The sequence below is a fragment of the Adiantum capillus-veneris genome, chromosome 30, assembly GCF_014529385.1.
Source record: "Adiantum capillus-veneris isolate H3 chromosome 30, ASM1452938v2, whole genome shotgun sequence".
NCBI classification, from domain to species: Eukaryota; Viridiplantae; Streptophyta; class Polypodiopsida; order Polypodiales; family Pteridaceae; genus Adiantum; species Adiantum capillus-veneris.
In genome coordinates, this window is record NC_140960.1 from 75673301 (window position 1) to 75696106 (window position 22806).

At 49.5% G+C, this 22806-nt stretch overlaps 3 protein-coding genes across 3 annotated transcripts in view; 1 reads left to right on the forward strand and 2 right to left on the reverse strand.

Moving 5' to 3' along the window:
- The window catches only part of LOC147418229 (phytyl ester synthase 1, chloroplastic-like), a 177919-nt gene that overhangs the window by 21881 nt on the left and 133232 nt on the right, over nt 1-22806 (reverse strand). The window contains exons 8-9 of the mRNA XM_086506917.1: nt 10438-10546; nt 10187-10317 (exon numbers count right to left, since the gene is read on the reverse strand). Of these exons, the coding sequence (XP_086363043.1) occupies nt 10187-10317; nt 10438-10546 (240 nt within the window). The remainder of the gene's footprint in view (nt 1-10186; nt 10318-10437; nt 10547-22806) is intronic.
- Nucleotides 915-2614, reverse strand: LOC147418230 (uncharacterized). Its single transcript, XM_086506478.1, has 2 exons — nt 1017-2614; nt 915-957 (listed from the first exon to the last, which is right to left on the reverse strand). The coding sequence occupies exons 1-2, from the start codon at nt 2612-2614 to the stop codon at nt 915-917; spliced, it is 1641 nt and encodes a 546-aa protein (XP_086362604.1).
- On the forward strand, nt 18171-19512 carry LOC147418231 (uncharacterized). Its single transcript, XM_086506479.1, has one exon. The coding sequence runs from the start codon at nt 18760-18762 to the stop codon at nt 19510-19512; it is 753 nt and encodes a 250-aa protein (XP_086362605.1). The 5' UTR covers nt 18171-18759.

A 22806-nucleotide genomic window follows, 5' to 3' on the forward strand; every position in this document is an offset into this window, starting at 1 on the left:
ACGTGTCTCTGCCCAAGTGGAACCGACCAGATCAAAGACCAACTGACCAAAGCCCAACTGCAAACTACTGTTGTGTGAAAGTGAAAGTGACACTGTAGCAGGCTACACTTTTTTTTTTTTTTATAAAGTTTTTTTAACTTTTTTTTTTTATATATAATAATTTTATAAGGGCGAGGGCGAGGGCGAGGGCGAGGGCGAGGGACTAGGGACGAGGGGCGAGGGGCTAGGGACTAGGGACGAGGGACGAGGGGCTAGGGGTTAGGGGAGAGGGACTAGGGGCTAGGGACGAGGGACTAGGGACTAAAGACTAGGGACGAGGGACTAGGGACTAGGGGCTAGGGGCGAGGGACTAGGGGACTATGGGCTAGGGGCGAGGGGCTAGAGACTAGGGGCTAGGGCCTAGGGGGAGGGCTAGGGCGAGGGGGAGGAGGTAGGTAGGAGGGCTAGGGCGAGGGGGTAGGTAGGTGAGAGGGGGAGGGCGAGGGCGAGGGGGTAGGTAGGTGAGAGGGGGAAGGGGAGGGCCAGGGCCAAGGGGTAGGTAGGGGGCTAGGGCGAGGGGGTAGGTAGGTGAGAGGGGGAGGGCGAGGACGAGGGGGTAGGTAGGTGAGAGGGGGAAGGGGAGGGCGAGGGGGTGAGGGACTAGGGCGAGGGGGTGAGGGGGAGGGTAAGGCGAGGGGTAGTGAGGGGGAAAGGGGGAGAGGGGGATAGGGTAGATAGGTGCACATAATGAGCACGCAGTTACCATGAGCAATATAGCGATCATGATCTTAGAATTCATCTTGCAGGACGGGCTCTGTGAAGGGAGTTTGCTATACACAAAGGAGAGCTTTGTTCTGGTCGGAGAAGCAGACACCAAAGGTGTTTGTAGAGGAGATTTCTTATTGCTTCTATACTTCTTCATAGGCTCCGATGGCTCATTTGGTGTAGTTACTGTGGCACCATTTGAAGAGGGTGTACCTTCATGCAAAGAGTGAATAGAGACTCCATAACAAGGCATAGATTTGGTAGCCTCCAACCACTCCAGCAAGTCTTCATCTGACCCATCCGGCGGAGTAGGTTGTTCCAGTTCGGGATTGGACGCCATGGACAGGGAACTATGATGCACCACCGGATCCATTCCACCTTCAAGGCGAATCGGTTGCATTGGGGAGCCAGGGGTTCGTATCCACATTGCATCGTTCCCCCAATCATGTAGTGCTTTCGTGTGTCGTAGCCATGGTCTGCCAATGAGCAATGGGAAGCCGCCTTCTACCTGGGGAAGGCGAACCACCACAAAATCCAAGCTGAATGTGAAATCTTGAACCTGCAGAGGCACCTTTTCTACAATGCCCAAGGGGTAGACAGTCCTCCGGTCGGCCAAAGTCACTGTGAATGGGGCAGGCCTAGTGGGCTGGAGACCCAATGCCAGCATAGTGAATTCAGGCATCAGGTTGATACCCGACCCACCATCTACTATGACCCCTGAGAATTCGCGGCTCATAATAGAAACGGTTAGACGCGGACTCCTGTAATCAGTAAGTGAAGCTTCGGGATAGGATATCATGTAGGATTCGGAGGGCTGCACTGGGAGGTGCCCGCCACTAGACCCTGCACCAGGGTACAGAGATTGAATGATGGCAAGGGTGTCACTTCGGAAATTTGCATCAAGTCGAAGCATGTCATACAATGACACTTGCTGAAAGGTATTCTTCAATATAGTCTCTGCTGTAGGTTTTTCTCTTGGGATCAGTGTCTTTTTAGTTTCTTTGATCTTTTGTAAGTCAGCAACTGCTTCTAAGAAAGCCCCATCAATATCCGAAAGCATAGTAAAAGATCCTTTCTTAGCACTAGGGGATGGCATGTCAGCTGCTGGAGGAGGTGTAGACATTGGGGAGGAAAGGGCTGTACCTGCTGGAAGATTGAGGCCGAGGGCTGCCCTCTGAGCTCGTGTAAGGACACCAGCTGGCTCCTCTACCAGCTGCAACTTGTCTTGAGAGGCAATATTATGGGCAGAAAGTGGTGGCTTGGGGTTGGTACTAACTGCTATCAAATTGATCTTGGGAAAGGTGAATTCCGGTTGGCTCTGACTTGGGCTCGCAGAGGTAGAGGCGCGTTGTTTAGGACAATCCTTAGTGTAGTGATCCTGAGCCTCAGGGCAAAGTTGGCACGGAGGAGAGCCTTCTGGCAGAGGGCATTTGCTCTGATAATGCCCATACTCTCCACATCTGTAGCATAAAATGGGCCGATTGGAGGGACGGAACGGCGGACGAGGTGGTTGTTGCATGGAGTTTGAGGGTGACGTGTAGAAGCTCTGAGGGGTTGAGGGAGCATTAGCATGATAAAAATTTGGAGATGCGAAGTTGTTGTGCATACCTTGCATAGGAGGTGTTGTCAGCAGAGGTGGCATAGGGTGTTGATGACCATAGGGTGAAACCATGTTGGATGTAGGTGTCAACCCTTGTTGAAGGTTGGGTTGAAGGTTGGGGGCGAGGCTTTGTTGTAGTTGCCGCATTCCCTTCAGATAATAGCACTCTTTGTCATCATGGCCAGGCTTCTCGTAGAAATGGCAGTAAGCTCGAAGTGGGCAGTCCTGAGAAGGATGCCCTGGAGATCGACATGAGCTACACCATACCATAGCCTTAGTCTCCTGCTGAGACCTGAGCTCTTCTAGCTCTCTTTTAAGTTGATCATAAGCCTCTTGATGTGGGGGCTTCTCTTGTCTAAGAGAGAAGGATCTCTCCTCTTGAAGAGCTCGCTGTAACTTTAGGGCTTCCAGTTCCCTGCGTAAAGAAGATAAAGGATCAGAAGGATTGTCCAAAAACACAGAGGGGGTCTCTATGTGAGGGGGGCTGGTGAACAGCTTCCTAGCCCCCTCTATCCTCGTAGCAGCGGCGATGAATTCCTCTAGAGTGGCGTCGGGTCAGAGGCTCTCCCGGAGTTTTTGTTGAGAGGTTTTGGGAAGCGCTTTCTCCACCCACTTCTTAACCATGAATTCACCGGGTTGCTGGGGAAGCTTGGCAACCAGAGACTTGGTTTTGGTCATAAGCTCTGCAAAAGTCTCCTCTGGTTGGAGCACCATGTTGGCCAACTCATCCAACACTTTCTCTTGGTAGTCGCCCGACCTAAAAGCTGCACAGAACTGTTGTCTTAAGTCTGCCCAAGTTGAAAAATGATTCCCTGCAAACTGGCTGTACCATTTGTCTGCTAAGCCATCCAAGGTTGATGGAAAAAGTACCAGATAAGCATCTTCCCTGTTCAGACCACGTCCTCTACAGAGAGATACGAACCTCCGTGCATGGTCGTCCGCATCTTCCGAGGAGAGTCCTTTGAAGGTGGGGAACTTGATGTTTACCTTGGCCAACACACTAGCCAACACCTCCATGGCCCCTTGTTGAGCCTGTTGCTCAATAGCCTGCTGTAGCAGAATAGGAGAGAGCTTTGCTGGAGAAGGTGATCTGGAAGATGTGGAACCGGATGAAGGAATGGGGGATGTCGTATGTGGAGGTATGGTTGATGAGGTTAATGGACTTCTACTAGATACCACAGGGCGTCTTCTGTTATAGTGCTTCAGAGGGCTCAGTAGTGCGCTTTGACGCTCAACTGACCGCCTTGTATGTGTCATGCAGTGAACAACACAGGTCTAAAACAGAGCAAGTGAGGATAGTGACTAGACCACCTGGTCCAGGACCAATGACTAGACCACCTAGCTGGCAGGACGAGGAGGGCTGGACCAGGGCGAGGACTAGACCAGGGCCAAGGACCAAGGACCAAGGACCAGGACCAGGACCGAGGACCGAGGACCAGGACCAGGAGGGCTGGACCAGGGCGAGGACTAGACCAGGACCAAGGACCAAGGAAGGCCTAGACCAAGACGAGCACTCGGTGGACCAGGGACGAGGAAGGCCTAGACCAGGACGAGCACTCGGTGGACCACTGCGGTGGACCAGGACGAGCACTCGGTGGACCAGACCAACAAGGCGAGAGACTAGACCAGCTAGATTAAGCTGAACCAGACCAAACCAGACCAACAGGCTGCACAGGCGAGGCGAAGAAACCAACTACTCAACAGAGTGAGACTTCAGTTGAGATCCCATCGTGGTCGCCAAAATGAGAGCACCTGTAGCGCGGATAATGCGTCGTGCTCTCTACAATGTGGGTGCCCCTCAGTGCAATGTGCATGACAATCTCACTCAACCAAAATGAAAACTCTCTCAGACAGAACGAAACACAGAAATAACGGATAACAACACAGAAACAATGGATAACAACAGAGACACAACAGTGGACCAAAACATGTGGACTCGACTAGCTCAAAGAACCATGTACAGACCCTGGCGTGGCAGCACACTCCGCTCCAGCCCAAGACTCGCAGGTACAAATGGGGTGTCGAGGCTCAGATGTGCAAGGATAGTGAAGCAGTGTTCTGTGTAAGACTCTCTAGTCGAGTACGTGCAATATAATGCCACTGGCCCAGAACGACTACTCATATGTATCACCATAAAGAGCCACCAACGGCTCATAAATGTCAGCCATGTGGTGACCTGGCCACGAAGTCCACTAGACCACCGTCGGTAGGTACCCTGCCACGTGTCGCTCCCAGACCAGAGGGTCCGTCCAGTGTGAACCAGGACCAAGTGTAACCAACTGTCCAACTGTCTATCCTGTGAAGTGACACTGTAGCCCTGCTACAGGTTGCCCGCCACAAGACCGCTCACTGTCTCGGTGAGAGGAATACTGAGAAAGCTGTGAAGAAAAACCACTAGGTACTGCTTCCGTAGATCTTTCTTGAAGTAGGTGTTAGGCCCATGACCATACATACCTCAAAAGTGGAGTTAAAAACACTACACTGCTTGCAATCGCCTTAAGCCTCTAACTAGGCAGGAACCCACCATCCTGCCACGTGTCTCTGCCCAAGTGGAACCGACCAGATCAAAGACCAACTGACCAAAGCCCAACTGCAAACTACTGTTGTGTGAAAGTGAAAGTGACACTGTAGCAGGCTACACTTTTTTTTTTTTTTTTAGTTTTTTTAACTTTTTTTTTTTTTTAATAATAATTTTATAAGGGCGAGGGCGAGGGCGAGGGCGAGGGACTAGGGACGAGGGGCGAGGGGCTAGGGACTAGGGACGAGGGACGAGGGGCTAGGGGTTAGGGGAGAGGGACTAGGGGCTAGGGACGAGGGACTAGGGACTAGAGACTAGGGACGAGGGACTAGGGACTAGGGGCTAGGGGCGAGGGACTAGGGGACTATGGGCTAGGGGCGAGGGGCTAGAGACTAGGGGCTAGGGCCTAGGGGACAAGGGGGAGGGCTAGGGCGAGGGGGAGGAGGTAGGTAGGAGGGCTAGGGCGAGGGGGTAGGTAGGTGAGAGGGGGAGGGCGAGGGCGAGGGGGTAGGTAGGTGAGAGGGGGAAGGGGAGGGCGAGGGCGAGGGGGTAGGTACCTACCTACCCCCTCGCTCCTACCCACCCCCTTCCACCCCTCGCCCTATCTAGCCCCCCCTCGCCCCTACCCACCTAGTCTTTCCCTCACCCCTACCCTTTCCCCCTCTTGCCCCCTAGCCCCCTCACCCCTATCCAACCCTCCCCACCCCTTCCAGCCTCAGCCTCAGCTAGTTCTTTCCCCACCCCGCTGATCAGCCCCTTAGCAAGCTACCAATCCCCTCCTATTCCTCAATCGACTCTCTGGAAGTGTGCACTTCGGGAGCATTTAGGCTATTTCCTTGTGGCTTTCAAGCATTTACCTGGTTGCCATCCCGTTGCTGTAAGTGCTTTTCATTCTGCCATCACGATGGAGCTTAACCTTAATTGCGGTATTACTCGAGCTTCTGGTCATCCTCTTTTCGAGCAACTTCATCTGCAAGCGTGGACCAGGTCATTTTCCTCTCACTATGGTTATGGAGGATAAAGATGCGCTGGATCCAAACCGAGCATATCTTTTTGCCGTGGAGCCTCAGTCTGTTTTGCAAATTGGGATTCTTAGACTATGCAATCATACTGAGATCCTGTCTATTCAAAGGCTTAAGGCGTTTGCAAGCAGTGCAGTGTTTTTAACTCCACTTTTGAGGCATGTAAGGTCATGGTTGGGCAGAGCACCTGCTTCAAGAAGGACGTACAGATGCGACACCTAGTAGTTGTCTTTCAAGTTTCTTTAGTATTTCCTCTCACCGGGACGGTGAGCGGTCTTGTGGCGGGCAACCTGTAGCAGGCTACAGTGTCACTTTCACAGGGGACACAGTTAGTACAGTTGGTCTGGTCTGGTTCACACTGGACGGACTCTCTGGGCTGGACAGTGACACGTAGCAGGGATACGACGGTGTTTCTAGTGGTCTAGTGGACATTGTGGCCAGGTCACCATCACCACTCAATTTGGAGATTGGCATAGGTGGCTTGACATTTATGAGCCGTTGGTGAATTATCTTCTAGATATATGGTCCAGCGTCGTCGTCTAGGGGAGCGAGTCTATACACACAGCACGTCTTCACCATTCTTGCACATTTGAGCTTCGACACCCCCATTGTGCCTGTGAGTTCTGGGCTGGAGCTGAGTGTGCTGCCACGCTAGAGTCTGTATCGGTTCTTTGAGATAGTCGAGTCATATGTTTTGGTTTGCTGTTGTGTCTCTGTTATCTACTGTTCCTTTGTTTTCAGTCTGTTTCGAGTGAGATTGTCACGCACATTGCAGTAAGGAGAACCCATTGTAGAGAGCACGAAACATTATTCGCGCTACAGCGCCGTTAGCCTCATCACCCACCTCCTCCAACACAGGGGACTGGACATTCATTCGTAGCTAGACGCTCACTTGGTAATGCTTTCGCTACAAGCCGAATGGCTCGGGAGAGACAACCCTACTTGAGAACGCCAGTTCTGGCACAAGTCTCTCCTTTTGCGTCATTCCCCCATGGGTTGACCAGTTTCGACATTGGCCAATGGTGGGATTTCTTTGACTACAACTTCACCCGATTCCTCCGCGATCCATCTCCCGACCTTGAGGCACCTTGCTTCCGAGTGCACGTCCTCTTTCTAGCAGTCAGAGGCGCCGAGACTTTGGATACAGCGGTACGCTTTTCCTTTCCATCGTGTGGCCGGGATCACAGAGTGGACCTTGCACACAGTTCTTGACTGGCTCCAAGTCCAGTCTCTAGAGTTCTCACACCACTCGGGGGACCTGGGGGTGACAGATTTGATACAGACACTTTAGCCCTAGCCAAGTTCAATGCGACGCCACCGGATGCAGCAGGATGTAGGTACATTGTGGTTCACTTTTTGGCCGACACTCAGAGCGGTCCTTGCTATGTATTTGTACATGAGTATTCTTGGATAAAGGATGTAGCCCTACGGACTGCACGCTCTACTTGGGCCTAGGTGGGACAGTCACTTCAGATGCGCCTATCTAGAGGTCGCTCGGATGCGGATTACTCCCCGTCCAAGCCAACCTCGAAGATAGCGAGGTTGGCTGTTGTTGCAGCATCATTCTTTTCTCATTGATCCCATGAGGATTGTCCCATGGAATGTGCAAGGTTTAAGTGGGCCCCAATTTTAGCAACAGAGGGGTCGCTTGCGTCAGGAGCTTCAGAGATGCCTTGTGGGCGGTATGATTGATATTCTTATGGTTTAGGAGCACCATCTTTGTCAGAGCCGCATTCGACGATTATGTGGTTAGATTCTGCGTGGTTGTTGTGAGACCTTTCGGTCAGCTGCTTTGCCTGGAGGCATCCAGGGAGGTGTATGTATGGCTATTGCAGACTTATGGCAGTAGGCCATTGTGTATTATTGTGTCCGGTAGGGCCGGGTGGATTACTATGCAGGTTCATGGTTGCCTCATGGGCTTCCTGAACATCTATGCACCCAATGTGGCAGTTGCACGAGCTGAGTTTTAATCGCATATTGTAGAGTCTTTTCCAAATGCAGAGCAATGTATATCGAGGGAGACTTCAACATCTTGGAGGACCCCTCAGACAGGATTGGAGGTAGCTATGCTATTGTGCACAAGGCAGAGTTGGTAGCTTGGGAGTGCTTATGTATGACCTTGAGGATTTCAAATGTTTGGCAGCATTCAAGCTTTGTGTGGCCCCCTGACAGCTTATCCTACTCTCGCTCTGACCACAGAGTAGGAGGAGTGAATCTATCTTCAATAGATCGTTTCTACGCCAATGACCGCATCTGTGACATGGGAGGATCTGTTTGCATTCTGGCAGGGACTACATTTTCAGACCATGCACCAATGATTCTTACTATGACAGAGAGACAGAGGAGTGGGAAGCGATGTTGCGCATCCCCGAGAGGATTTTGCTAGATACAGAGCTCAGAGAGCAGGTGCAGGCACTTTGGACAGAGAATTTGGGCATTCAGGGCACCCTTGCTAGTAGAGTGGCCACTCGACTTGCTGAGCTTAGTCGTTTTTTCCTCCGGGAGTCTGCAGCTCGCTTGGCTACAACCAAGGAGGAGGAGAAGCGTCTCAGACGAGGCATTGCTTCCTTACAGCAGATGATGAAGCGCCACCCAGACAGTCCTTGGTTGGAGGAGCTAATAGAGTAGGCTCGATACAAGCTGATCACCATTGAGGAGCGGCGTCATGAGTTTGCCTTTCATCAGAAGGCATCTCAGTGGACCCAGGTGGGCGACAGAGTTACTGGGGAGTACTTTGAGACTCTTGGACCTCGCCATGCAGAGCGCTAGGGTGCACACAAAGAGCATGTTTGGGCACAAATGCCTTGCCTCGTTACTGAGGAGATGCGATAGAGACTAGAGATGCCTCTCCAGCTAGAGGAGCTTCATGAGACCCTCAAGGCACTCCCCCGTAGTAGTTGCCCAGGGGAGGGTGGTTTGACTCCCAGCTCTTTCTTGTAGTAATGGGAGCTGCTTAGTTCGGATCTTTGTAGCGCCTACTAGCACATTTTGCACACTGGAGAGATGCCTGACAGCATGAGTGAGGGTCTCATATACCGTATTTCCAAGGAGGGAGGCTTCTTGGATGAGATTCGGTAGTGGCGGCCCACCGCCCATCACCATTCTCAACTCATCCTACAAAATCTTAGCAAACGCTCTGAGTTTGAGGATTTAGCTGCTACTTGAGAGCATTGTACATGAGACCCACACAGGCTTTGTCAAGGAGTGCGGTATCCTTGACAACATCTTTACCTTTTGGGAGACGTCTGCCCTCGCACGCCTCCGAGGAGAGGATCTTGTGATACTCCATCTCGATTTTGAGAAGGCTTACGATAGAGTTAACTAGGACTCTCCTTTGCTTCCATTGAGGGGAAGCACAAAATTAATGTCCTTTCTTTGGCAGAGGATGTGCCTTTATCTGCCTTCTTTTTTCATAACCTCCATGCTTTGGTGTGTGTGGGTGTTGTCACCCCCATCATTGTCATAAGCTCCTTAACTTCCTCATCCACATTATCACGGTCTTTAGTACTGCATATGCGTACATGCATCGATCTTGTTTTCCTCTATTTTTCTTCCAATGTCATGTTAATAATAGTAGGGGTGGGCGTATGCTCCTTGGTTTTCTCTTTCTTGGCCACTTCAATCCTCTTCTTGGCCTCCTCTCTTGTCTCTTGCTTGAGGTTCTTCTTGACAGCTTCGACTCATCAATTCTTTTGCACATCGAGTTTCTTCTCAATGCTCCCTGAGATCTCCTTGGTGATCTCTTCTTTGATGGCTTTCTTGTCGATGAGTATCTCCCTTTCTTCTTTTGTCATAAGGGTGGCAATAGTGCCTTCCAAAAAAAAAAATTATCTCTTGGAGACTTTCTTTCTCCTCTTTCTATCGCTCCCTGTCCTCTTGCTCACGGAGATAATCTATTTTCGCTTCTCTCCATTCGTCTTCCCTCTCCTACCTCAAAGCTTTCATTTCTATCTCCAATGTCGAAATGCGCTTGTTCGTGAGTGCAAATGTCGCCTTGCTAGCCATTGGCGTGAGTGGGGAGGACATCCTCCTTTCCCAGTTGAGAGAGAGAGAGAGAGAGAGAGAGAGAGAGAGAGAGAGAGAGAGAGAGAGAGACCTTGGAAAACAACAATAAACACTTCTGAAACCCTAAAAAACAGTAAAAAGCAGTGGTGAAACCTTAAAAAACAGCAAAAAACTGTGGCAAAACCCTAAAAACAGTAAAAAAACAATTTCAAAACCCTAAGAAACAATAGTGTGGACAGAGAAAGAGAGCCAAACCCATGACATGGGTGGGAGAAGAGAGAGAGAGAGAGAGAGTACTTGGTCCTTTGGTAAGCTTCTTCAAACTCATTTGTTGTTGGGTAAACAAAGTCAACAACAGGATCAAACTTCTTAGATTTCCGATACATTTGAGTTCCTCGAATCACTGTACCCAAGTCCAATCCATCTTCCTAGGATCATTAAAGAAACGATTAAGGTCACCAAAATTATCTGTTAAAATGTGTTATTGAATACTTTTCCCCGAAAAACAAGTAATAAGGCATTGAAAAAACAAAAAAATAATTACTTACTAGCAACAAAGTGTGACCTGAATCTTTGTAGTAGCGCACAACACAATTGCTAAGTGTCTTTGAAAGCCGCCGTGCTTCATCACGACTGGGTAACATTTGATCCTTTCCACTGAAATAAGTAAAAAGACCATTTGTCCAATTAGAACTTGTAGATGCAAGAATCTGCATCTCTCTCTCTCTCTCTCTCTCTCTCTCTCTCTCTCTCTCTCTCTCTCTCTCTCGTGGGCAAAGACAGAGACAGTCTCAGAGACGCATCTCAGATTTCTTCAGCCTGAGTACCACAGAGGCAAAGGGGACACCACCATCACAGAGCTCAGTTCCCACCCATACACACACCAGCGGTACTCTCATTGATCGAGCTATAGAGTTAGGGAGATCGAGACGACCGAGATTGAGGAGGGGAGCCACGCAGCACCGGCGGAGATTGCGGCAGAGGATCCACAGGATTCTAGCACGACACCCTGAGTGTCGATCAGGATAGGCTTCATGCTACTGCTATATTGTATCATGGTGACACTTATCCCCACTTTGTACCTTTATGGCATGATACCATTGATCAGCCTACCAGACACCCATAGGAGTCGGTAGCACTCCTATCAGTTTCTTTGTTTGTAATTTTCTTTGTTTGTACCCAGACTTGGTACTAGACTCATCATTGTAATCAGTTGGTCTCATAGGTCATTTTGGCCTTTTGTAGACGTTAATATATCATTTCATTTCATTTCTCTCTCTCTCTCTCTCTCTCTCTCTCTCTCTCTCTCTCTCTCTCTCTCTCTCTCTCTCTCTCTCTCTCTCTCTCTCGCGTAATGTTTGGTTGATTAGATCAAATCAAAGATAAGTGGGGTCTGCACGCTGCTTGTTGTGCTCATCCCCTTCGCTCGTCATAGCCCAACAGCCCCCCTAGCCTCGTGCATCTCCCCCCACCACAGCCTGCCCACTTCGCGCTGCCCCGTCCTCCCCTCCCCCCCATTCTTCGCACTGCTCCCAGAGCACACGCCCCCCGGCTCTTCGCCCCACGCTGTTTCAGAGACATTGCTAGCCTTTGTTTTTTCTCGCATGCTCTCATCTTCCATCGGCACTGATTCTCTTTCCTCCCCTCCCCTTGTGCCTCGCCACTGACTTTTCACAGCAACAGACACAAATGGAGGCTCATGCTCTGCCCCAGAGGGACTCTGATGAAGCCCCCTTGCCCGACCCTACAGAGCCTACTATCCAACTTGCTCTATCGCCGGCAGAGCAAGCGAGCTTAGAAACAGAGGTGGAGGGCCATCATGCCACCTCTGTTATCTGCAAGATAATCAGCACCTGACCTAGCAGAGGAGAGGTGCTCGACCTCCTCCAGGCTCGCCTTCTTTTGGGGGTGGGAAAGAACATCAACATTCCAATCCTCGGGCGCGGCTACTACGAGATCGAGTTTGAGACTCCCAAGATGGCGTCCAAGGTCATTGTGATGAGCCCCTTGGCCATCCAAGCAGCTAGAGCTCATTTTCCACAGTGGTGCCATGGTTTGGATCCGGCTATCCATGCTCTTGTCGAGGAAGTAGACCTGCCCATTTCGGTTTGCTTCCCCGGCCTGAGGAGAGAGTACCTTCTGCAACTTTCTAGGATAAATTCCAAGATTGGGACCGTTTTGGAGACACTGCACGCGGCAGATTCAATTGTTTCCAGGACAATAGGCATACCTACGGTACATGTTCTGGTTGGTTCGAGACACCCACGCCCTCCCAAAGGTAGTTCTACTACCTCCGGTGAGTGGTGGTTGGCTCCGCCAGAGCGTGGAGTGTTCCAGCTCCCGAACTAGAGTTTCATTTGCCGACAGATGGGCCATCTGCGTAGGCATGTCCATGAAGGAGGACCTGATCCTCGACACAGCCCTACCAAGGCTGGCCAGGCTCCGCAAGCAGAGACGCAAGGAGCACACGCAGGGACCTCTTCTAAGAAAAGTGTCTAGGTAGATGAGGGCTGGCAGCAAGTTCATGGCCGTCGTCATCAAGGACACGTGCACCAGTTTGGTGCCCCTGGTGGTTGGCATGCACTAGGCCAGTAGCAGTGGGTTCCCACAGGGAATCGTTTTAATCCTCTACAGTAGCATGAGCCAATCGATGACCCTTATGCCTCAGCTTCTCCATCGGCAAAACCACCCCCCCCCCCCCCCCCCCCCCCCCCCCCCCTCCCTCCCATCGTACCCACTTCTCCGTCTCCGCCTTCACCTTCTCCACCTCCCATCCCTCCCACTAGTCCTTCCGCCCCATCTCCTGACCCCTCCCATGCCCTGCCGCCGCGGCCCAAGGGACAGTCCACTCTTCGGCGGCTCAGAGGTCTCTTAGCATTGCATTTTCCACAAGCCGTCTGGCACGAGGGGAGCAGCCCTACCTACGGATGCCCCTCTTGATGCAGGCGTCGCCCTTTGCGGCAGTCCCTTGCGGGCAGACCTGTTTTGACATCCGCCGCCCCTAGGACTTCTTCGACTATGACATTAAGGTTTTCTCGGCGACTCTTCTCCCTATCTCAACGCTGCTAGTTTCAGAGTACATGTTTTTTCGAGAGGGTAGAGGCCCTAGACATAGCGTTTGGTTTTTCCGTCTTGTTGTGTGGTAGGGATAAGACCGAGTGGACTATGCATACAGTGATGGACTGGCTCCATGTTTAGGCTCTCGAGTTCTCTCACCACACAGGAGACTTGGGGGTGACAAACTTGATACAGACTCCGTGGCCGTTGGCCAAGTTCTCTGTGACACTATCAGATGCAGCAAGATGTAGACACATTGTGGTATACTTCTTTGCAGACACTCAAAGTGCACCCCTTTATTTATATGTTCATGAGGAGTCTTGGACAAAGGATGTAGCTCTACCGATTACACGTGCCGCTTGGACATGGGCAGATAGACACTCCAGACACGGTTATCTTGAGGTCACTTGTCTCTCTCCCCTCCCCCAGTGATTACTTCAGCTGATGTGTGGGGCCAATATGCGACATCATTATATACGGTTCCTGGACAGGAACTCCTTCCAGACCCTACCAAGCCTTGCCCAGCTACGAGCACTTTCTTTACATCTGAGATGGTACAAAGGGCCATCGACAGGAAGAGGACCGGGAAGGCATATGATCATGGTTTCAGACACATGGTTTCACCATGGACAGATTGCCTCCTTTTCAATACTCTCTACAGGCACCCTTGAGGTCTCTGACGCGGGTAGAGATTAATAGACTCATTCGTCAGGATCTGATCCAGCTAGACACGAGGAGGACATGGATAGAGCCGATACAGGAGTTGGGCACAAAGATGGCTTTCTATAGAGAGCATTTTCTCCACCTCACGGGGGATGGGTTTGTGATTCGACCTAGCTATATGGACACGCATCTTTCTCATGGTTTGCATTGTGCCATTGGCTAGATACGCACGTCCTCACATCAGCTCGAGATTGAGACTGGCAGATTCAGAGGGACATCAGCAGATAGCAGGATATGCCGCTTATACCATCTAGAGCCAGAGACAGAGGTACATTACATATGTCATTGCACAGTGTACTCTGAGATACGAGGCCGTTTTCATTGTCTATTCAGAGAAGGTTTTGGGCCTCTATCTAGGGTCATGAGTTATGAGGATCAAAGATGTCTTGGGCTATATCTACTTGAGTTACACAAGCATAGAGAAACATTACTGAGGAGAGCTGAAGAGAGACAACCCCAGGACAGATCACAGATTTCTTTACACTAGATATTGTACACCCAGAAGAACAGACAGAGGAGCAGCCAACAGTGGAGAGGTCTGCCCGCACTACTCGCATTCTCATAGACCGAGCATTGGAGCTAGGGAGATCTAGACGACCCCAATGGAGAAGAGGAGCTACACAGTTTCGAAGGAGGCTACAGCAAAGGATTCGAGCCATACTTTTTCGTCGTCCAGAGTGCAGATGAAGATGGATCTCTACTTCCCTCCCATATTGTCTACACATTGTATTGCTTAGTTCACACATTTCACGCCTTTCACCTTTCACACCAATCAGCTTAGTTTAGGATTCCGCAGTATTTATATTTTGTTATCTAGTTTAATTTATTTTGTTAATCTGACTTTGTATCATATACACCGCATTGTAACTTTCTGGTCTCATAGGTCACTTTGGCCTTTTGAAGACGTTATTATAACATTTCATTTCAATTCATTTCTCTCTCTCAAAGCTCCTAGGGTTTCTCTTCTATTGCACAGCTCGAGCTCTCCTCTCTGCCGCAGCAACACCTCACTAGGTGTAGGAGCGACACCTAGCTGGGGTGGTTAACTCCAACCCTGCCCTCCCTTTCGCCAGTCCCCCACGGCGCTGATGGAGCACTGAGGCGCACGCAAAACCCAAGCTCTCCAGCCTGTCCTCCTCGAAGTGTTGATGCAGCACTGAGGTGCACACACACTCAACTAGGGTTCCTTCCAAGAACCTCTGACCACTATTATGTAGAGATGGTGAAGATCTTTTGACTTCACCTGTGGAGGACATTCCCACATAACCATAAATTTCAACTCGTCCTCCCTCTCCACAGCCTCTACGGTGTAGATGCAACCCCACACGCTGTTGCAATCCAAGTTCTGCGCGACTGAAGAGAGCCCAACAGATAGCCCGCTTTTTGATGAGGCTCGCAAGGCCATGGCCACCACCTCATCTCCAAGAAATTTCACCTTCGCTGGGGTTGCGGCAACACCCCCAATGCTTGACAACACCACTCGCGTCCGGCATAAAATCGAGAGACTTCGCAAGCAGAATGATGAGTTGAAACAGATACTCGCAACTATCAAGACTCGTCTCACCAAAGTGGTGAAATGAAAGGTTGAAGAGATGGAACAGATGGAAGCCATGTTCACTAAAGCCAAGGCTGGGGTAGAGACCACCCTCACAAATGAGGTCAAGACTCAAGTGCAGCAAGTTGTCTCCCGCAAGGTTGACAATTGTATGGCATCCACACTACGCGAACGACAATGGCAGGAAGATATTTCCCTCAATGTTCGCGGGCTTCCAGGAGATTGGAAAGGGAAGTGAGAACTCAAGTTCAATGAGTCCTTTGCCCGAACTCAAACCGCAATCTCCATGGTACAATGAGATGAAGAAAACATTTCCATTCTTCCACGTGAACATCGCACATCCTCACTTTCAAGACCAAAGCAGGTCAAATCAAACTCCTTGAGCAATCCAGGTTTCTCAAAGACACTAAACTTTCGTTTGCAAAAGATCTTGCACCCCCCCAACTCAAACAAAAGAAGGTAGAACTTCAAAAGAAGCGTGAAGCATGTGCAGCAAGAAAATAGGCAGTTTATTGCGAGGAGGTAAACCCATTCTCCAAGAGCTTTAAACACCCAAACCAGCTCCCCCCTCACCTATCCCTGTTCTTTTTCTTTTTCCCTTATACCCCTCATTGGACCCTCAATCCTTAACTAGGATGTATCTAACAACTCCACATAGAAGGAATCCTCTCTAACGTTTTGTTTTTGGTCCCATCGATCATATCTGACCTCCGTCGACTCTCTCTCTCTCTCTCTCTCTCTTCAACACACACACACTAAGCCTGGGCAGCGACGACGTTCGGGAAGCATACCCTAGAATAGATGGTTTGATGAGGACTGCATAGAGACCAGAGCCCGACTTCAGAGACATGTATTTCTAGGAGTCATCACTCACAGGCAGTCACGAATTGCTTCCCAGCATTTGGTACGACGGAAGAAGAGGGTGTTTCTAGCTCGACTAGAGCAGGATTTATCTTAGTTGTTTTTGAGCTAGGATTTAGGCGACGCATGGCAACTTTTCCATGGGTATTCTCCCCCACCAGTCATAACTTCTACGGAGGTATGGGGTCAGTATGCATCATCTCTCTACACAGTCTTGGGCCAGCCACCTCCTCCAGATCCGCCAGAGCCATGCCCACACACATGTGCTTTCTTCACCACCCAGACGGTAACGAAAGCCATTGACAGGATGAGGACCAAGAGAGCATATGATCACGACGGCCTAGTAGCAAAGTGTTTTATACATGCCAGAGATCTGCTTGCAGAGCTTCTAGAAGTGATGTTCAATCGTGCCATGTGCGAGGGCCTAGCTGATACTTAGAGTTTGTCTACTATCGTACCTATCTTCAAGTCAAGGGACCCTAAGGAGCCTGGGAACTACCACACTAATGATTGGACCCACATTGGCACGGTTGTACGCGTCCATCCTTGAGCAGCAATTGAGTGGATGGGCAGAGAGAGAGAGGGTGTACAGGCAGCAGGACAGGCAGGTTTTAGGAGAGTGCGTACATCATAGTTACCCACTTTTATGTGGACAGGAGACTGTGGAGTATACAGATGCATACACCTATCTTGGGTAGTCTTCAGTGGACCGGTGTTTTCATTGAGGAGAGCAGCAGAGACTAGATTGACGAGAGTTTATGCAGCTTTGATAGGATTGGAAAAGATGTGTTCGCAGGTTCAGTTTCAGGAACCAAGTTGTGCTTTTTGACAATCTAGTGGCTTCAGCTATATTTTATGAGGTTCATATTTGGGGACCGTCAGTGGACCGCCATGACAGATCTGGTGGCACTAAGGGATGGAGATGTATGGAGAGGCCTCTAGTATCTATGAAGTGAGGATGACTCGGGCTAAGGACTCGGGCTAAGGCCTCAGTGCCACTTGAGATTATTCAAGCCGAGCTAGCTGCCGTTACTAGATCAGCTTCCTTCATGCATAATTTATCGGACCTCCCCAGAGACATATATGCTCAGCTAGCCCTTGAGTCATCCCGAAAGCTAGCGCTATAGGCGGACACACCCTGCTGGTATGGGCAGACGACATCATGGTTTCAATCACATGGCTTCAGCATGGATAGACTGCCTCCCTTCCAATACTCCTTGGATGCACCCTCCCTATCTCTCACACGGACAGATATCACTAGATTCATACGTCAAGATTTGATTCAGCTAGATACCAAAAGCACATGGATATAGCCGATATAGGAGTTTGGCACGAAGATGGCTTTCTATAGAGAGCATCTTCTTCAACTAACAGAGGATGGATATGTGATCGGACCAGCCAATGTGGACAATCATTTATCCTATGAGATAGGATGTGGTATTGGTCAAATGCGAACATCATCGCATCAGCTAGATATTGAGACTAGTAGAGGCCAAGATATGCCAGTTGTGTCATATAGAGCCAGAGACAAGAGTTACATCACATTTGTCATTGTCCAATATAATATGAGGCCGCTTTCACTGTCTATTCAGAGAGGGCTTTGGGCCGTTGGCTAGGGTCATGACATATCAGGATCAGAGATGCCTCGGGTTGTTTTTGCTAGAGCTGCACAGACACAAGCAAAGTCTCTCTAGGAGATGAGGCAGTGGGAGACATTCGCAGAGGGAGATCACTGACTACTTTAGAACAGGGACTCAGCAGCCAGATGAGCATGCTTCACAGCAAACTTCACAGCCCACTTATACTAGAGGTATTTTAGTTGACAAAGCCATTGAGCTCGGGAGAGCCAGACGCCCACATCTACAAGGGCGACCACGACATCAACGCAGGCTCCATCAGAGGATCGGGACTATTCTAGCACAACATGGGAGACGCCCATTACAACTAATTAGAGAGGCGGACATTGACGAAGCTCTTCAGAGACCGATGCAATACTTTTTCGGACAACACCCGATGCCGGGCATCCTCGGGCATTGATGACAATGATGATGATGCTTATAGTTTTTCACTTTACTTCATTTTTATTTTTGTACCCAGACATTGGATTATATCCACAAGGATTGTATCAGTTTGATCTCATAGGTCATTTTGGCCTTTTCAAGACGTTTAATATAACATTTCATTTCTCTCTCTCTCTCTCTCTCTCTCTCTCTCTCTCTCTCTCTCTCTCTCTCTCTCTCTCCTCCTCAGCCTCCCCCTGGGCGAGGGGCTGCCTTGTGGGGGGGCATCAAGCCTTAGCTCACCCCCACCCAACTTAGATCAAATCGGCCTGGTCCCGGCTCACCCTCCGCCGCCTGGTCTCGGCTTCCTGCGCGACCTGGCCCTGCGTGGTCACTTGCGACCTTGCCCGATTCCACCCCTGTCAACCTGCTCGGTGGTGCCCTGCTCCATTTCGCCCTCGCCAATCTGCCTTACCTTACCTTACGAACAGAACTGCCTTAACCTTTTACCTTTTACGACCAGCAGAACTACCTTAACTCCGACCTAAGGGGTTTGTTTCAGTGAAGGTGATTCTCACCCTTGCCTTACGACCTCAACCACAAGAAAGTCGGCCTTAACCCTGACCTAAGGTGACTGTTTCGAGAAGGTCCCAAGCAACTCACCCTTGGCATCCATGGCTACCCGAGCCTCGTCCCGAGGTAAGCTCAGCTTCGCTGGAGTCGTAGCAACACCTCCCAAGGTAGACAACATCACCCGCCTCCAAACCGAAGTCGAAAGCCTCCGCAAGGAGAATGACAAGCTGAAACAAAGGCTTTCAGTTTTCGAAGCTCGGCTTGCCACAATAGAGAATCGCAAGGAGGAGGAGTTGAAGCAGATCGAAATCAAACTCACGAAGGCAAAAGAAGAAGTAGAGACGACCGTCACAAAGGAGGTCAAAACTCAAGTACAAGAGGTAATCTCTCGCAGGGTCGAAGATCGCGTCGCATCCACGTTACATGAACGGCAACGGCAAGAGGAAATCGCCCTCAATGTTCGCATTAAAGCGCTTCCAAGCGATTGGAAAGGGGAGGGAGACCTCAATCACAAGTCATTTGCCCGCATCCAATCCGCAATCCCCATGGTACAGTGTGATCCGGCAACAATCACTTCTCTTACACACGAACCTCGCACCAATTATGCAATCTACACCTTCAAAACCAAGGCGGATCGAATCAAATTTCTTGAGCAATTAAGGCTTCTCAAGGACACCAAAATATGGTTTGCAGAAGATCTTACACCTGCACAACTCAAGCAAAAGAAAGTAGAACTACAAAAGGTGCGAGAAGTGCGCGCAGCAAGGAAATGGACAGTCTACCGAGGAGGTAAGGCCATTATTCAAGAGTTTCGCACTCCCAAACCCGCTCCCTCTTCACCCCTTTCTGCATAGATTTTATTCATCTTATTATATCTCACCTTCTTTTTGGACCCTCAGTCCTTAACTGAGATGTATCCCAAAACCCCCCCACGTTTGTAAGTCTTGCCTTTGGTCCCATAGGTCATATCTGACCTCCGTGGACGATAATACAATCTCTCTCTCTCTCTCTCTCTCTCTCTCTCTCTCTCTCTCTCTCTCTCTCTCTCTCTCTCTCTCTCTCTCTCTCTCTCTCTCTCTATATATATATATATATATATATATATATATACAGGTTTTACTTATTTTCCACACAGACATGGGTCCAGTACTGTAGACTATGTTCTGACACATCCGAGCTTTATCTCTCACATTCAGGATTTCACAATGGGGCCCAGGCCTGGTGGGATAGCAGTAGATCATGCACTTTTGACATTATCAGTCTCCTTTGAGTACAATACATCTCAAGCCTCACGGGGTGGTAGACATGTACGCACATCAGAGGGGATATCTGACATAGTTCACTCCACTATCGGAGTGAAACAGGGATGCCCATTGTCCTCTACTTTATATGGTATGTATGTTGATGAGGTCTCTGATTATATTGACAGAGGAGGAGATAGAGGTGCTCAGCTTGCGGGGACATGGATCCCTCTTTTATTGTATGCTGACGATATCGTGTTGATATCAAACTCACCAGAGGGTATGCAGATACATTTGGACGCATTGCATAGTTTTGGAGGGGATAGTGGATTGTCTGTCAACCTTGGTAAAACCAAGGTCATGGTATTTAATACCACGCCACAGTGGGTTAGGAGATCAGCACCTACATTCACATATGGGCAAGACAGTATGGAGTACACTGATGCATACACATATCTTGGGGTGGTCTTTAGTGGACCGAGGTTCACACTGAAAGTGGCAGCAGACACTAGATTGACTCGTGCCTATGCAGCCCTAGGCGGTTTAGAGAGGATTTGATCGCAGGTTCAGTTCCAGGAACCTCAAACAAAGCTCTGGCTTTTCGACACTTTGGTCACTTCAGTTTTGCACTACGGGGTTCAGGTTTCGGGACCTTTAGTTGACAGTGTTGGATGGAGTAATATGGAGAGACCCTTGATATCTATGATTTCTAGGTTGATTAGAGCCAAGGCCTCAGTTCCACATGACATCATACGTACGGAGCTGGCTGCCCCACCTATGGAGGTTGAGGCACTCACCAAATCAGTATCATTTGTACACAGCTTATGGGACACCACCAGGGACAGGTATGCTAGGCTTGCTCTTGAGTCATCCAGACAGCTCGCATTACAGGGAGATACATCATGTTGGTATGCATAGATGAGCTCATGGTTTCAGAGGCATGGTTTCAGCATGGACAAGCTGCCCCCTTTCCAGTATTCTCTTGATGCACCATCTTTGGCTCTTACACGGACGGAGACTACTAGACTCATTCGGCAGGATCTTATCCAGCTTGATAGCAAGAGGACATGGATAGAGCCATCACGGGAGTTGGGTACGAAGAGGGCTTTCTATAGAGAGCATCTTCTCCAACTCACGACAGACGGATTTGTCACACGGCCCAGCTACATGGACACACATCTATCTCATGGGTTACGATGTGCCATAGGCCTGATTCGCACATGTTCACATCAGCTTGGGATTGAGACAGGTAGATTCAGAGGCATACCCGCAGACAGTAGGATATGTCAGTTATGCGATGCAGAGCCAGAGAGAGTTTCACTACATATGTCATTGCACAGTCTACTATGAGATACGGGGACGCTTTCATTGTTTATTCAGACATGGTTTTGACTCGTTAGATAGAGTCATGAGATATCAGGGTCAAAGATGTCTCGGATTATTTCTACTTGAGATACAGAGACATAGAGACGCTCTATTGAGAGGGCAAAGACAGAGATAGCCCCAGAGACGCATCTCAGATTTCTTCAGTCTGAGTACCACAGAGCCAGAGGGGACACCACCATCACAGAGCTCGGTTCCCACCCATACACACACCAACGGTACTCTCATTGACCGAGCTATAGAGTTGGGGAGATAAAGACGACCGCGACTGAGGAGGGGAGCCACGCAGCACCGACGGAGATTGCGACAGAGGATCCATAGGATTCTAGCACGACACCCAGAGTGTCGATCAGGATAGGCCTCATGCTACTGCATATTATATCATGGTGACACTTATCCCCATTTTGTACCATTGTGGCATGATACCATAGGAGTCGATAGCACTCCTAGATCAGTTCTTTGTTTGTAGTTTTCTTTGTTTGTAGTTTTCTTTGTTTGTACCCAGACTTGGTACTAGACTCATCATTGTAATCAGTTGGTCTCATAGGTCATTTTGGCCTTTTGTAGACGTTAATATATCATTTCATTTCTCTCTCTCTCTGGAGATGAGTTTGTGATTCGACCCAGCTACATGGATACACATATGTCTCATGGTTTGCGGTGTGCCATTGGTCAGATAGACACATCCTCACACCAGCTGGAGATTGAGACTGGTAGATTCAGAGGGATACCAGCAAACAACAGGATATGCCGCTTATGCTAGCTAGGGCCAGAGACAGAGCTACATTACATATGTCATTGCACAGTGTACTATCAGATTTGGGGTCGTTTCTACTGCTTATTCAGAGAGGGTTTCGGTCCTTTCTCTAGGGTCATGAGTTATGAGGATCACAGATGTCGGGCTATATCTACTTGGGTTACATAGATATAGAGACACTTTACTTGGGAGAGCTAGAGAGAGAAAGTCCTTGAGACGGATTACAGATTTCTTTTCACTAGATATGGGACATCCAGAGGAGCAGCCATCACTGCAGACCTCACACTCATTCGACCATTACCGGCACTCTCATCGACCGAGCTTTGGAGCTACGGAGATCCGGACGGCCACGATTGAGGAGAGGGGCTACAGAGCATCGACGAAGACTACAGCAGAGGATTCGAGCCATACTCTCTCGACATCCAGAGTGCAGATGAGGATGGATTCTAGTAGTAGTAGTATTTTTATTCTAGTCTTTTTGTATCAAATTCACAATTTTGTAACAGTTTGGTCTCATAGGTCATTTTGGCCTTTTGAAGACGTTAATACAACATTTCATTTCATCTCTCTCTCTCTCTCTCTCTCTCTCTCTCTCTCTCTCTCTCTCTCTCTCTCTCTCTCTCTTTATTTCTTTCTTTGAGGAGGGTAGACACCATGGCAAGAGGATCTATTGTAGCTTTGTGGATTTCCGCAAAGCTTTTGACACAGTGCAGAGAGCCAGACTTATACGCAGACTATAGAACATGGGTGTGCCTACAGAGCTGATA

Coding starts and splice junctions, on each gene's coding strand:
- LOC147418230 (XM_086506478.1), bottom strand. CDS start 2,614: ATGGTATGGTGTAGCTCATGTCGATCTCCAGGGCATCCTTCTCAGGAC. Junction 958..1,016: donor GATGAAGACTTGCTGGAGTG/GTTGGAGGCTAC, acceptor CTTTGCATGAAG/GTACACCCTCTTCAAATGGT.
- LOC147418231 (XM_086506479.1), top strand. CDS start 18,760: ATGGCTACCCGAGCCTCGTCCCGAGGTAAGCTCAGCTTCGCTGGAGTC.